This window comes from Salvelinus namaycush, chromosome 4 (assembly GCF_016432855.1).
Source record: "Salvelinus namaycush isolate Seneca chromosome 4, SaNama_1.0, whole genome shotgun sequence".
In the NCBI taxonomy this organism is placed as follows: domain Eukaryota; kingdom Metazoa; phylum Chordata; class Actinopteri; order Salmoniformes; family Salmonidae; genus Salvelinus; species Salvelinus namaycush.
In genome coordinates, this window is record NC_052310.1 from 28373754 (window position 1) to 28390604 (window position 16851).

The 16851-nt window shown below is 39.7% G+C and overlaps 1 protein-coding gene across 1 annotated transcript; it reads left to right on the top strand.

Annotated features, from left to right (window-relative positions):
* Positions 1 to 641: 641 nt before the first annotated feature.
* Positions 642 to 15324, top strand: LOC120045568. The gene is made up of 7 exons (XM_038990473.1): positions 642 to 730; positions 1684 to 1804; positions 2075 to 2456; positions 2555 to 2668; positions 2771 to 2861; positions 3063 to 3189; positions 15183 to 15324. Exons 2-5 carry the CDS (start codon positions 1700 to 1702, stop codon positions 2815 to 2817), a joined length of 648 nt encoding a protein of 215 aa, XP_038846401.1. The 5' UTR covers positions 642 to 730; positions 1684 to 1699; the 3' UTR covers positions 2818 to 2861; positions 3063 to 3189; positions 15183 to 15324.
* Positions 15325 to 16851: the final 1527 nt, after the last annotated feature.

The window sequence follows — 16851 nt, forward strand, 5'->3', positions numbered from 1 at the left end:
GTCCTAATAATGTATCCAACCTGAACTTTGATTGGTGCTTTTCCCCAGGCTTCCTGAGTTATGCTCCATACCCAGCTGCATATACAGAAAAATAGAAGCAGGGATTATGAAAAAGTGGTTTGTTATGGTAAATATTCAGTCATGCATTACCGAGAAACATATCATCATGGCAGTGTGCAAGGGCTCTATTACTCCTCACCTGTACATGTTCAGTACTATGCCGTCTATGTTGTTCCTCTAATGACACAATGAGTCATGCCTTTCATCATTCTGGACACTGTGTAATTAAAATTTGCGAACAGCTAAACCAACAACAACCATGGGGAAAATTGTAGTGTTAATAAGAAAATTATATTGGCATGCTTCAGGTAGCCTATACTTACAAGATAGTTTCTTATTGTTGGAAACCTTGAGAAAGATTCCTTGCTTCAGACTAAGAACAAATGAAAAGACAAACGCCTAGGAACATTACATTGTTCCTAGATGAAAAATAGAAAGTAAACATTTTCCCTCCTGTTTTTGGTATTTAGGGATTTGCTCCTTAAATGCAGCGCCATATTTTAGACTCCCCTATTGGTTAAGTAAAAGCATGTCATCTATTCAACTTCATTGATTGGTGGTTGGCGATCAGCTTGGCACCTGAGAGATATGCAGACTAACGCTTGAGAAATGAGAAGCAAGCTACACTCGTGACTCGCTCACTCCAAGTACTCAAACAACGTTAAACAAGGTGTGTATAAATGAATTGCATTTTCCTCCCATCAAGTAATCACCATAATGTAGTTTTAGCCGGACTAGCTATCGTACGTTAGCTTATCTTAGCTAGCTGACATTAGCTGTCTAACGCTAGCTAGTAGCTAATGTATTTGGCTAATGTTACTAACGTTAGTGTTATTCGTTTGGGTAACTTTGGCTATGTGAGACATGTTTTTACAAAGCCAACCAACGTTACCTAACTAGAGCTTGTGTTGAAAGCAGAAGTAAAAAAATAACGTTACAAATGTAGGTGAACATTACAGTTAGCTATCCTCTGGCTAACTTCAATAGAGGCCTTTCTCAAACGTTTGAAGTGTGTGGTGGTTAACTAGTTAACCACACAACAACCTAGTATGTGTTGGAACTAGCTAATGCATCTGAAATGGGATCATATATGTTTATGGACCTACTAGCCAATGTCCTTCAGTTGTCTATATTAAGTTCGTTTTTGCAACAATATGTTCAATGTATATTTGGTATATAAAATGTTGAGGACTGAATTACACCAGATAGGCTGGTAAAGGGGGTGGAAAGTGTAAGTTAATTTTATCCTGTGTTCCTGGGGTAAAAAAGGTTTGAATATGCAGTGAATCTATATGTTATGAGTTTCTGTCTACAATCAGCTAGTGTATTTGAAGTGGAGGGGTTGGTACCAGTCTCCCAATTAGTAGCTAATAGCGTTATTCCATCCAGACAGTCTGTGTAATTCAGGCAGTTGGGAGAAAATGAACTAACACTTCCCACCCCCTTTCAAATGCTTGGTCTTCAAACATAATAGTGAGTCTCTGTCATCATTGGTAACCACACATCAAACATTCTGTGGCATGTGTAGCTATTCTTGTGGGAAACACTCTATACCATTGTCTTACTTATAGGCTCAATTTGCAGTACATTTTGCATCAGTGTTTTGATTGCCTCACCCACCAGCCTGAAATGATCAAGAATGAAGAAGTCTCTGCCAGCTAGAGAATTGCCAAAGAGACAGCGCAAGCCAGCTCCTAAAGTGAGGGAGATGGAGACCCTTCTCATGATGCTGATGACACAAGAGGTAGGTGCTGGCCACAAAAGCTAATAGTATCTGCCATAATTTTTTTTTACTTGCGCAATTGTCTTTGTATTGGTTCTGAGCAGTGCGTGGGATTGTTTTTTAAATCCCACAATGGTAATTTTGACTGCTTAGTTCTTCTAGTGTTAATGTATTGGTCTTTTCAGATCTGTTTGCCTTTGTGGGGTTTGAGGATGGACATTCAGCAAAGATTCTGCTGCAAGATTTTATGGCAAGAATTTAGTACATCCTCTTCACTCTCATTCTTCCCAGCCCCACTGTCTATACCCCCCACCACACCAGGATGGTGCACACTTCCAAGCTCCCGACTCTGACTCTCCTGGAGCTGGCCCAAGCTATTTCAACCTGGACCAGCAGGTTAACACCCCTTTGTTGAGAGGTTTGACTCCCAGGGAGTCATTCACGGGCATGCTGCTGTCATCTGAAGAACCAGGTCCACTGAATGCAGAATCCAGAGCTCCAACACCATCTGCTTTTGCTGACACAGTTGTTATTGACCGCAGTCCACAGAGCGAATATGGGGAGCCCATGGAAGATGAACACAGACCATGGCAGCCATGCCAGATCTGCAAACAGCAAGTTTACAAACTAATGCAGGAAAAGAGGAAAATGGAAGAAGTGCATTTGAGCTTGAGTAAGATGTAGTTTCATTATTTCACTTTGCTTGTCTGAGAAGCAGTAGATTATAGTTTTCATTGTCTCATAACACTCTCTTGTAATGTTTTCTTACAGGCCCTGACCAAGTCAAAGCTGTGAGGGGCTTATGTGACAGTTTTGAGAAATTCCAAGAGGCTGCATCCGACACACCTACTAGGATGGGCAAGCAGGAGCTGTATCCGGGCTGTGGTCTGTACATATAATTTAATCTTGCCGCAATTCATCAAACATTACAGCGTGACTGGCTCTGCCTGTTCCATCTCCTGTTTGACCATTTTTTTCACTGACAAGGAGTGTGTCAACCCTGTTGCCTTTGGATGGCATGGAAAGTGTCCTGAAGGCAAATCGATGCTGGACCAGGCCCGAGTGAACGCAATCCTGAGTAAGTTTAACCTTTGATAAACTAGAGAAACATGCAAAATCCACTCATAGAACCTCACGTATCCATTTGGGGGAATGAGAGATGGGGGTACTGTTCAAAAGACTTGGTTGAAATGTGATTCGGACATTTAAGACTTTTGGTTTATACTCTAAACCAAACACTGTCTTAAACAACTTTATTTTCTCTGTTTATCAACTGCAGCTTATGTCATGCGTTATGCATCCGTGGAGTCTGGTAAACTAAAGGCCCTCATTAACAAGTTCCGGACCGTGCTGAATAATCCAAAAGTTAAAACACGATAGGCCAGTTGGGGGATTGGGCTCTTAAAGTAAGTATTGTCTTATTGTTTGTTATTCTAGATAATAACTACATTTGAGTAAGAACTACATTTGGTCAGTTTTTTTTAAAATTTGTCATGATCTTAGAATTATAAGATTATATCTGTGTTCTGAGTGATTCTGAGATTGAGCATCAGAGTTTTCACATCTCAGCAAAACTGTTATTTAGTATATTAAACTTTTATTGCTCAACAAGGTCATCACCCTGAAGGTACCAAGTATTCACATTCTAGGACATTTAGATATGCAAGTGGTTTCAAAAATCTTAACTTCAGATTTTAGATCAACATTATGTCAATACCCCCCCCCCCCCAAAAAAAATGACAGATAGAATTCTAAGGTTCTAAGTTCACGTTGGTTATGCTAAACTTTGTTATAAAAAAGGATACCTTAACCTGTTTGGGAACGAACCCCTCGCCAACAGCCAATGAAATTACAGGGCGCCAAATTCAATCAACAGAAATCTCATAATTCAAATTTCTCAAACATACAAGTATTAGACACCATTTTAAAGATAAACTTCTCGTTAATCCAACCACAGTGTCCGATTTCAAAAACGCTTTTCGGCGAAAGCACAACATATCATTGTGTTAGGTCAGCAACTAGTCACAGAAAGCATGCAGCCATTTTCCAACCAAAGAGAGGAGTCACAAAAAGCAGAAATAGAGATCAAATTAATCACTAACCTTTGATATTCTTCATCAGATGACACTCCCGGGACAACATGTTACACAATACATGTATGTTTTGTTCGATCAAGTTCATATTTATATCCAAAAACCTCAGTTTAGATTGGTGCGTTACTTTCAGTAATGTTTTGCTTCCAAAACATCCGGTGATTTTGCAGAGAGCCACATCAATTTACAGAAATAGTCATCATAAACTTTAATATAAGATACAAGTGTTATGCACAGAATTAGAGATATACTTCTCCTTAATGCAACCACTGTGTCCGATTTTCAAAAAAACTTTACTGAAAAAGCAAACCATGCAATAATCTGAGTACGGCGCTCAGACAACAAATCAAGCCATACAGATATCCGCCATGTTGGAGTCAACAGAAGTCAGAAATAGCATTATAAATATTCAATTACCTTTGATCTTCATCAGAATGCACTCCCAGGAATCCCAGTTCCACAATAAATGTTTGATTTGTTCGATAACATCCAACATTTGTCCAAATACCTCCTTTTTGTTTGCGCGTTTAGCCCAGTAATCCGAATGCTCAATGCGCGATCGCTTAGTTCAGACAGTCAAAAAAGTCATATTACAGTTCGTAGAAACATGTCAAACGAAGTATAGAATCAATCTTCAATAATGTTCCAACCGGATAATTCCTTTGTCTTCAGAAATGCAATGGAACTCAAGCTAACTCTCACGTGAATGCTTGTGGTCAGCTCATGCTACTCTGCCTGACCACTGACTCAATCCCCTCTCATTCCCCCCTCCTTTACAATAGAAGCATCAAACAAGGTTCTAAAGACTGTTGACAGCTAGTGGAGGCCTTAGGAAGTGCAACTTGACCCCATAGACACTGTATATTCGATAGGCAAAGAGTTGGAAAAACTACAAACCTCAGATTTTCCACTTCCTGGTTGGATTTTTCTCAGGTTTTTGCCTGCCATATGAGTTCTGTTATACTCACAGACATCATTCAAGCAGTTTTAGAAGCTTCAGAGTGTTTTCTATCCAATAGTAATAATAATATGCATATATTAGCATCTGGGACAGAGTAGGAGGCAGTTCAATTTGGTCACGCTATTCATCCAAAGTGAAAATGCTGCCCCCTATCCCTAAAAAGTTAACCTTTTATGGCTGCATCCCGCTACCGGGATCGATATGACAACAGCCAGTGAAAGTGCAGGGCGCCAAATTCAAACAACAAATCTCATAATTAAAATTCCTCAAACATACATGTGTCTTATATCATTTTAAAGGTAATCTTGTTGTTAATCCCACCAAAGTGTCCGATTTCAAATATGCTTTTCAGCGAAAGCACTACAAACGATTATGTTAGGTCACCACCAAACCACAATAAGCACAGCCATTTTTCCAGCAAAATATAGCTTTCACAAAAAGCAGAAAGAGATAAAATTAATCACTAACCTTTGATTATCTTCATCAGATGACACTCATAGGACTTCATGTTACACAATACATGCATGTTTTGTTTGATAAAGTTCATATTTATATAAAGAAATCTGAGTTTACATTGGCGCGTTACATTCACTAGTTGCAAAAACATCAAGGGATTTTGCATAGCCATGTCGTTTCAACAGAAATACTCATCATAAATGTAGATGATAATACAAGTTATACACATGGAATTATAGATATACCTCTCCTTAATGCAACCGCTGTGTTAGATTTCAAAAAAACTTTACGGAAAAAGCTACCCATGCAATAATCTGAGACAGAGCTCAGAACAATAGCCAAATTAGCCTTCATGTTGGAGTCAACAGAACCTAGAAAATACATGATAAATGTTTGCTTACCTTTGATGATATTCATCAGAATGCAGTCCTAGGAATCCCAGGTCCACAATAAATGCTTGATTTGTTCGATAATGTCTGTTATTTATGTCCAATTAGCCACTTTGGTTAGCGCGTTTGGTAAACAATTCCAAAATCACAAAGTGCGTCCACTATAACGTGACGAAATGTCTAAAAGTTCCGTAACAGTCAGTAGAAACATGTCAAACGATGTACTGGATCAATCTTTAGAATGTTTTTAAAATAAATCTTGAATAACGTTCCAACCGGAGAATTACATTGACTTCAGATGAGCGGTGGAACGGAGGTCCTCATGTGCACGCGAAAGGTGAAAGCATGGTCGGCTCGTGGCAGTGGTGACTAATTCCTGTCTCCTTCGGCCCCCCTTCACATTAGTCATCAGACAAAGTTCTATTGACTGTTGACATCTAGTGGAAGCCGTAGGAAGTGAAAACTCATCCATATCTCGCTGTAATTTCAATGAGAGCTTGGTTGAAAATCTGCCACCCCCAGAAAAAATCCAAACAGGAAGTGGAACTTCTCAGGTTTTTGCCTGCCATATGAGTTCTGTTATACTCACAGACATAATTCAAACAGTTTTAGAAACTTCAGAGTGTTTTCTATCCAATAATAATATGCAAATATTAGCAACTATGACTGAGGAGCAGGCCGTTTACTCTGGGCACCTCTGTGCACCTTTCATCCAAGCTACTCAATACTGCAGCCATAAGAAGTTAATTGGTTACAATCTTAATTGTCGATTATGCAGTTTTGTGTTGGGTACTTGGTTTCCGCCTTACTGTATTCATCTTATTTTCCTTAGAGACGAGCACACTCATGTTCATTGTGTCTCTGTAGATCATGGGCTCAACTTACAAACGCTCAACATTAAGAACAATGTGCTACTGGGAATTCAGTGCTGTTACTGTTAGACTGTTACATTCAGCTTTGAAATTAAATTTCATTGTTTCAAAAGGTGTGAATAAAATAATATTGTGCCTTACATCTCTCTTATGTCTCATTCATTCTCCATGTGTTGGCATGTAATTCTCAGGCTATTTCTTCCAAACAATTTTATGAGACATATACAAGACGAGTGAGATCCTGGGGAGATTATATTGAGATTTTATACTTATCAGATAGTGCTTAAATGTTAATCTCAAACAAAGATAATTTGTCTCACATAAGTATCAAAATGGCTATTTCTTTCTCATGTCTTTTAATTGCTCAAAAGGACTGTTAAGGAGAACTCAGCAGTGAATGAGCACAGCTCTTCATAAATGAGATACCTTGGTTTTCTTATTTTTCTCTTGTATTATAGTCCATTCTCTTTAGCATCTCATTGTTGCTCCTAAGGGGGGTCTTAGGATAAATACTTTGGACTCAAATGATTCCAAAATAATACTAGTTTGAGAAACGCTTTTATTTCTCTTGAGATTGAGAAGTCCACTATAAGCGACTGGTTTTTCCTCTGGGTCGTTAGCTAACGTTACGTGACGTGTGTAAAACATCCGTTGATTATGAAAGGGGTCAGTAAACGTCTGCAAAAAAGCATCATGAAATTGTTGGTTAGGCTGTTTTCATGTTATCCGGAGGTAAACAAATCATCGGCCAGAGCGTCAAGTGTGTGCTCGGAGAGCAAAACGAGATGGGTGGGCTAAAGCTTAAGATGGTGTGAACGATGCTGAATGGGTGTAGACAAAGAGCTCTTCACTAGATAGCAAAACATTCAAAGGTGAATATCTCAAAAGTGAGTTTACAAATTGATCAACTTTCAAAGCAGAATTACTTTCCCATTGTTCCTCAAATGCAGTGTATGCTATACCATTTTGTAGCTCTTGAGTCTCTCCTTTTATCCAATGTAAAAAAACACCATTTCACATTTTGCTACTTAAGACCGAATCCAGGTGTTGAGTCACATATTATGATGCAAATAAATGTTCCTTTGTTGGGAGACTTAATTGTAGTAGACAATGACTTTGTACAATATGTTTATTGCCTTGGATTGAATTAGAACATATCATGATGTAAACACATGTCCTAAGTTTGTAGACAACTGTTTTCTTTAAATAGTTGTTTTGGGGGGGTCTGCAATTTTCACCGCTTTTGTAGAATCACCCATATAGGGTACCATTTGAGGCATTCACTGAAACCTCACATGGCTCCTCCATCTGTTCCTTCCCTTTTTTCCTCTCCTTGGTGATGGCCGCTCATTCTCTCCATATCATTGTCTTCTATCTCAATCTACTCTCTTCTGTCTTTCTGTCGTTCTTGCTCCTTCACTTTCTCTCTACCTCAGTATCCTTTTCAATCAGTTCTATTTAATAATATAAATTCTGCATTATGCAAGCAAGCACACACAGATGTACACACATTTACACTAGAGGTCGACCGATTATGATTTTTCAACGCCGATACCGATTATTGGAGGACAAAAAAAGCCGATACCGATTTAATCGGCCGATTTAATTTAAAAATAATAATAATAAAAAAAAATATATATATAATTTTAAATATGGTGGGGATAACAAGTATTTGATACACTGCCGATTTTGCAGGGTTTCCTACTTAGACGGAATCTAAAACAAAAATCCAGAAAATCACATTGTATGATTTAAGTAATTAATTTGCATTTTATTGCAAAATCCCTCCCCACTGTATGTATATATACACTGCTCAAAAAAATAAAGGGAACATTAAAATAACACACCCTAGATCTGAATGAATGAAATATTCTTATTAAATACTTTTTTCTTTACATAGTTGAATGTGCTGACAACAAAATCACACAAAAATTATCAATGGAAATCAAATTTATCAACCCATGGAGGTCTGGATTTGGTGTCACACTCAAAATTAAAGTGGAAAACCACACTACAGGCTGATCCAACTTTGATGCAATGTCCTTTAAAACAAGTCAAAATGAGGCTCAATAGTGTGTGTGGCCTCCACATGCCTGTATGACCTCCCTACAACGCCTGGGCATGCTCCTGATGAGGTGGCGGATGGTCTCCTGAGGGATCTCCTCCCAGACCTGGACTAAAGCATCTGCCAACTCCTGGACAGTCTGTGGTGCAACGTGGCGTTGGTGGATGGAGTGAGACATGATGTCCCAGATGTGCTCAATTGGATTCAGGTCTGGGGAACAGGCGGGCCAGTCCATAGCATCAATGCCTTCCTCTTGCGGGAACTGCTGACACACTCCAGCCACATGAGGTGTAGCATTGTCTTGCATTAGGAGGAACCCAGGGCCAACCGCACCAGCATATGGTCTCAAGGGGTCTGAGGATCTCATCTCGGTACCTAATGGCAGTCAGGCTACCTCTGGCGAGCACATGGAGGGCTGTGCGGCCCCCCAAAGAAATGCCACCCCACACCATGACTGACCCACCGCCAAACCGGTCATGCTGGAGGATGTTGCAGGCAGCAGAACGTTCTCCACGGCGTCTCCAGACTCTGTCACGTCTGTCACATGTGCTCAGTGTGAACCTGCTTTCATCTGTGAAGAGCACAGGGCGCCAGTGGCGAATTTGCCAATCTTGGTGTTCTCTGGCAAATGCCAAACGTCCTGCGCGGTGTTGGGCTGTAAGCACAACCCCCAAATGTGGACGTCGGGCCCTCATACCACCCTCATGGAGTCTGTTTCTGACCGTTTGAGCAGACACATGCACATTTGTGGCCTGCTGGAGGTCATTTTGCAGGGCTCTGGCAGTGCTCCTCCTCCTCCTCCTTGCACAAAGGCGGAGGTAGCGGTCCTGCTGCTGGGTTGTTGCCCTCCTACAGCCTCCTCCACGTCTCCTGATGTACTGGCCTGTCTCCTGGTAGCGCCTCCATGCTCTGGACACTACGCTGACAGACACAGCAAACCTTCTTGCCACAGCTCGCATTGATGTGCCATCCTGGATGAGCTGCACTACCTGAGCCACTTGTGTGGGTTGTAGACTCCGTCTCATGCTACCACTAGAGTGAAAGCACCGCCAGCATTCAAAAGTGACCAAAACATCAGCCAGGAAGCATAGGAACTGAGAAGTGGTCTGTGGTCACCACCTGCAGAACCACTCCTTTATTGGGGGTGTCTTGCTAATTGCCTATAATTTCCACCTTTTGTCTATTCCATTTGCACATCAGCATGTGACATTTATTGTCAATCAGTGTTGCTTCCTAAGTGGACAGTTTGATTTCACAGAATTGTGATTGACTTGGAGTTACATTGTGTTGTTTAAGTGTTCCCTTTATTTTTTTGAGCAGTGTATGTATATATATATATATATCATACACATACATTTTTGTAATAATGACAATTGCAACAATACTGAATTAACAATGAACACTTATTTGAACATAATATAATACATAAATAAAATCAATTTAGTCTCAAATAACATGAGAACATATGTTAAAACGAACCAACAGCTTTCATGGGTCTACAATATTCCCAGTTAACAAGTTTTAGGTTGTAGTGCAGAAAGCAGAGCTTGTCTGCATGGTCCCCTGTCAGTCTGCTCCTCCGAAACACAGACCTTATTTGAAGTAGATCAAGACATTCTCTATGGAAGACATGAACGGTAAAATAACGAAGGAACCCCTTTCAAGTTCAGCCGCAAGTTATTACAGGAGTTATAACGCGTCGACTATTTCTCTCTAAACCATATACCTTTGACTAATCCGGAAACTATCACCTCGAAAACAAAACGTTTATTCCGTTCCGTATTTTATCTAACGGGTGGCATCCATGAGTCTAAATATTCCTGTTACATTGCACAACCTTCAATGTTATGTCATAATGGCAAATTAGTTCGCAAAGAGCCAGGCGGCCCAAACTGTTGCATATACCCTGACTCTACGTGCAATGAACGCAAGAGAAGTGACACAATTTCACCTGGTTAATATTGCCTGCTAACCTGGATTTCTTTTAGCTAAATATGCAGGTTTAAAAATATATACTTCTGTGTATTGATTTTAAGAAAGGCATTGATATTTATGGTTAAGTACACATTGGAGCAATGACAGTCATTGATTGTTTTTTATAAGATAAGTTTAATGCTAGCTAGCAACTTTCCTTAGCTTACTGCATTTGCGTAACAGGCAGGCTCCTCGTGGAGTGCAATGTAATCAGGTGTTAGAGCATTGGACTAGTTAACTGTAAGGTTGCAAGATTGGATTCCCCGAGCTGACAAGGTTAAAAATCTGTCGTTCTGCCCCTGAACGAGGCAGAACGTTCCTAGGCCGTCATTGAAAATAAGAATTTGTTCTTAACTGACTTTCCTAGTTAAATAAAGATTAAATAAAAGTGTAAAAAAAAAATTTAATAAAAAAAAAAAAAAAAAACGCCGCCCAAAAATACCGATTTCCGATTGTTATGAAAACTTGAAAATGGCCCCGATTTTAATCGGTCGACCTCTAATTTACACATGCAGTATCAAGGCTTTTTGTACAGAGCATCATTGCCCTTATTTAAGAAACCAGGTAGTGGATGTATCACTGCAAACGGAATGTGAGTGGGAGACCATGGGACATTGTATATGAACAGTGCCGATTTTAGCATGTATATCCTGGTGGGGCAAACATTTTTTTTGATGCATGCCAGCAAAGCCACCACATAACATAATACATTAATTGCACTATAATGGTGACAAGCAGTGCCCACAAACTGTTTGGGCCTACATAAAGCTGTCCTAACTGCAGAGCTTTCTTTTGGCTCAACTTACCCTGTTCTAATACTCGAATTACCCCATACCCTGGGGTAAGTTGTGCCGAGACAACTTTTTTGGACAGGCTCTTTTCAAAAGTTATGTTTATATGAATTCTGATTATTTTCAGGGATACACAACACCCTGAAATACTGTATATGTAGATATATTTGTTTAAGGGACTTCTATTTTTCCGTTGACGTAGTGATGCGAAATGTTAAACATTTCTCAACTTTCCCCACTCTAACCTACATTGTGAAGTTAAAACGCCAGCATTCTTTCCAAGTAGGAGAGGACAAGTATCACACATAAAGGGAACGACAGATGGTGGGGACAACAGAAACTAATAAACACAGACAATGAGTTCAGACCACGGCACGCACACAGGAGGTTTCTGACACGCTGCTTTCATGTTCCATGCTATGCATGTATCCCTGAGTAGGGGCAGTGGACCATGTGGGGAGGTTTAAAAACAAAGATACAAAGCCAGTTTGTTCTCTCCAGGGATGTCAGGCTTAGTTATGAGCTGGCTAGGCGCTGTGCGGATTCTCAGAGTTACATATAGTACCGGTCAAAAGTTCGGACACACCTACTCATTCAAGGGTTTTTATTTGTATTACTTTCTACGTTGTAGAATAATAGTGAAGACATCAACACTATGAAATAACACAAAAAAAACAAAAGTGTTAAACAAATCTAAATATATTTTATATTTGAGATTCTTCAAAGTAGCCACCCTTTGCCTTGATGACAGCTTTGCACACTTGGCATTCTCTCAACCAGCTTCACCTGGAATGCCTTTCTAACAGTCTTGAAGGAGTTCCCACAAATGCTGAGCACTTGTTGGCTGCTTTTCCTTCACTCTGTGGTCTAACTCATTCCAAACCATTTCAATTGGGTTGAGGTCGGGTGATTGTGGAGGGCAGGTCATCTGATGCAGCACTCCATCACTCTCCTTCTTGGTCAAATAGCCCTTATACAGCCTGGAGGTGTGTTGGGTCACTGGCCTGTTGGAAAAACAAATGATTGTCCCACTAAGCGCAAACCAGATGGGATGGTGTATCGCTGCAGAATGCTGTGGTAGCCATGCTAGTTAAAGCACCGGGCGGTGATGCAACCGGTTAGGATGCTCTCGATGGTGCAGCTGTAGAACTTTTTGAGGATCTGGGGACCCATGCCAAATATTTTCAGTCTCCTGAGGGGGAAAAGGCATTGTCGTGCCCTCGTCAAGAATGTCTTGGTGTGTTTGGACCATGATAGTTTACTAAAAGCATTGTATTTGGGACAAATCATTCACTAAACCCTAAACCTCCACTAAATCTTGTAATAAATCTTGTGGAAATTGAGCAAGTTGAGGTGACTAAACTGCTTGGAGTTACCCTGGATTGTAAACTGTCATTGTTGAAACACATACAACAGTAGCTAAGATGGGGAGAAGTATGTCTATGATAAGGCGCTGCTTTACCTTCTTGACAGCACTGTCAACAAGGCAGGTCCTACAGACCCTAGTTTTGTCGCACCTGGACTACTGTTCTGTTGTGTGGTCAGGTGCCACAAAAAAAGGACTTAGGAAAATTGCAATTGGTTCAGAACAGGATAGCATGGATGGCCCTTGGATGTACACAGAGAGCTAATATTAATAATATGCTTGTCATTCTCTCCTGGCTCAAAGTGGAGGAGAGATTGACTTCATCACTGCTTGTATTTATTGACATGTTCAATGCACCAAGCTGTCTATTTGAACTACTGCCGCACAGCTTGGACACCCATGCATACCCCACAAGTCATGACACAAGAGGTCTCCTCACAGTCCCCAAGTCCAGAACAGACTATGGAAGGCGCACAGTACTAAATAGAGCCATGTCAACTTGATGTGGAACACTATTCCACATCAAGTAACTCAAGAAAGTAGTAAAATTAGATTTAAAAAAACTGATTAAAAAATAAACATCTTATGGAACAGCGGGGACCCTGAAGCAACACAAACATAGGTGCACACACACACACACACGATAAAATATGCACTATACACACACGTAGACATGGATTTTGTACTGTATATACAGTACATAAACATTCATACATGTACACATATATACATACATACACATACATACTTTTTTTTAGAATATACCTTTATTATTCGCCGCAAACCCCTACCACCCCTCCCCCAATTGGAGTACAATTGGAATAAACAATAACACTTAGGCTTCTGCCTTCAGTTTATACATATTATACACATTTTACAGACACAATCTATTTTACAATAGTTATATTGTAACTGGGTGGCAGATAGCCTAGTGGTTAGAGCATTGGGCCAGCAACGAAAGGTTACTAGATCGAATTCCCGAGCTGCCAAGGTGAAAATCTGTCGTTCTGCCAAGGCAGTTAACTGTTCCTAGACCGTCAATGTAAATATGAATTTGTTCTGACTTGCCTAGTTAACTTCTTTCAGCTAGGGGGCAGAATTTTTATGTTTGGAAAAATAACGTTCCCAAGGTAAACAGACTATTTCTCAGGCTCAGATATTAGAATATGCATATAATTGACAGATTAGGATAGAAAACACTCTAAAGTTTCCAAAACTGTCAAAATATTGTCTGAGTATAACAGAACTGATTTTTATCCCTGTTCCATTGCTTGCCCCTCCTCCATTTAAAGGGGTATCAACCAGATTCCTTTTCCAATGGCTTCCTCAGGCTTTAGACATAGTTTCAAGCTTTTATTTTGAAAAATGAGCGAGATTTATCAAAACGCGTCAGGTGTCCATTGATTAGTTCCTGCGCAGGAGAGATGTGGCTCGGCATTTTCTTTCTCTGTAGTATTGAACAGTTTACCGTTCGGTTGAAATATGATCGATTATGTATGTTAAAAACAACCTGAGGATTGATTATAAAAAACCTTTGACATGTTTCTACGAACATTACGGATACTTTTTGAAATTTTCGTCTGCCCTTCAGTACCGGAACGAGCTTGTGGTTTTCTTAACATAACGCGCAAACCAAATGGCGGTTTTTGGTTATAAAACTAATCTTTATCGAACAAAAATAACATTTATTGTGTAACTGGGAGTCTCGTGAGTTCAAACATCCGAAGATTATCAAAGGTAAGCGATTAATTTTATTGCTTTTCTGACTTTCGTGACCAAGCTAATTTAAGGCTAGCTGTTCTAGCAGTGATTGATACACTCACAAAACGCTTGGATTGCTTTCGCTGTAAAGCATATTTTCAAAATCTGACACGATAGGTGGATTAAAAACAAGCTAAGCTGTGTTTTGGTATATTTCACTTGTGATTCCATGATTATAAATATTTTTAGTATTATTTTTGAATTTGGCGCTCTATAATTCAGCGGTTGTTTACGAAAATGATCCCGTAAAAGGGATCCGTGCGGCAAGAAGTTAAATAAAGGTTAAATACAATATTTTATTTGTTTTTAGTCCTTCCTCTATTTCTGATGTCCATCCAGTTTGATTTCTATTTGTAACTGTGCTATTTCACAAAATCTCTGAACCTATATACATTTTACAGACTCCATATGTTTTACATTGGTTATCTTGTTGTTATTAATCCCACCCTTCAGCTCCATTCAACCCCTCCCATATGTTGCCGAACACCATCCATTTTGGATTTCTATTTGACATATTTTTCAACTGTGCTGTGATGCTTCACAAAAGTACTCAACCTTTCTTTTCTCATAGCTTCTACAGATTGTAAATTTAAGATAAACACTTTTGCTTAAATAATTATTATATTATTGATTGACTGACTTTTCCAATCACCCAGTATTGCTATCTGCAGTATTAGTTCTAGGTAAATGTTGCAATTCTTCAGCCATTCCTGGAACTGTGACCAAAAAGGAGCTACATGTGGACAGTACCAAAATAAATGATCTAATGACTGCCTTCTCACAGCAAAATATGCAGAGCTGGGAAGATTGTATCCCGGTGAGATGATTACTGAACAAGGTATTTTTTGTAATTGGACGTGCAGTTCACTTACAAATCACATACAATTCCATTATGCAAATATAGTGACTATCTCACCCACCTACCCACTGCCTCATCATCCTCTCCCTTCCCTCATCCTCCCCACAGGTAAAAGTAATTACCTACCAAAAGTACAGAGAAAACCTAATGAGAGAGCTGCTGGAGGAGCACCACACCCCTCGGCACCCATCCACTGGGGGCCGTCCTGCTGCAGACAATCCCCTATGCCTCACTGCACAGAATTGTCACTGCAAAGTCTGCCTGTCTGGCACCAAGAGAAGGAAGCAGAGGAGGTTGACAAAGTACATGTGTTTAACTTGTGACACACCTCTATGTGTTTCACCATGCTTTGGGGAGTATCATATGCTCAAGTACTATTGAGTACATCTGCAGCAATTACTGACTGACTGACCTGACAGGTGGTTTGACAGGTGGCCTGCCATGATCTTATGCCTTTAGAGGTGGGGGGTGGAAATGCACTGCATGAATATGAAATATGGGTTATGCATATTCAGTTTTTTTCCCCTCTAGTAAAACAAGTTGTTGTTCAACCATCACCAATACTTCAATAAAATAGACGACTATTACCTATTGGCCTATGTGTTTTCTTGCTGTTTTTATCCAGTAAAACTGTTGAGTGTACGCTAGCATACAAAAGCTGTCCTCAATCTTCAGTTTTAAAGATGTCCAGCTCCAGTTATGATATTGGCAAATACTGTTTGAGTGTGTAGTTTCTGAAAGTACAGAATAAAGAGGAATTATTAGTAATTAGAATACAATCAGGATATAGCAATAAAACAATATTACAAAGATGTAACATAACACTGCTAAAAAAATAATATATTGCATTGACAAAAATAACAAATATGAGTTATAACAGTAAGAAACAGTATCTGTAGAGCTCCACAAGGGCAGGGCAGAACAGTGCTATGCTAAATAGGCCAAATGAAAACAAACCATGGTCATAAGGCCAGGGTGCCTTCAAAATACAACACAAGCTAATACTTCTCTGATGCAATTAGCATTGTTTTACAGAGCTAATAGAAGAGTGTAGCTAGCTACATAAGCACGATTGATTATAACACCATAAAGGTTATATGAAATGAGTAACGTAAACTCACACATCGCCTTGGTCCGTACAATTGCCCTTATTTTAGCACCCCAAAAACGTAATACTTCCAGATCAACTGTAATGTCAATACAATTGTAAAGCACAATTTCTCCCCTTTCCAACATTATCAATTTCATGACCTAAACGCTGGCCGTTTCTGCATAATTCAAGCAGGCAATGAGCCCCGTCGGGTCTTTTTAAAAATGGCGGGTGGGGAAGCGAAACTAATGCGTGATAGTGGAAGGAGAGATGTGTGGGAAAATTGCTTTTTTTCACTCGATCTGTCCAACTTATCACCTTATCGCCTCTAAAATGTAAATAAAACACTATAAAGAGTTTATATAATGTGTCATTACATACCTATTTGAAG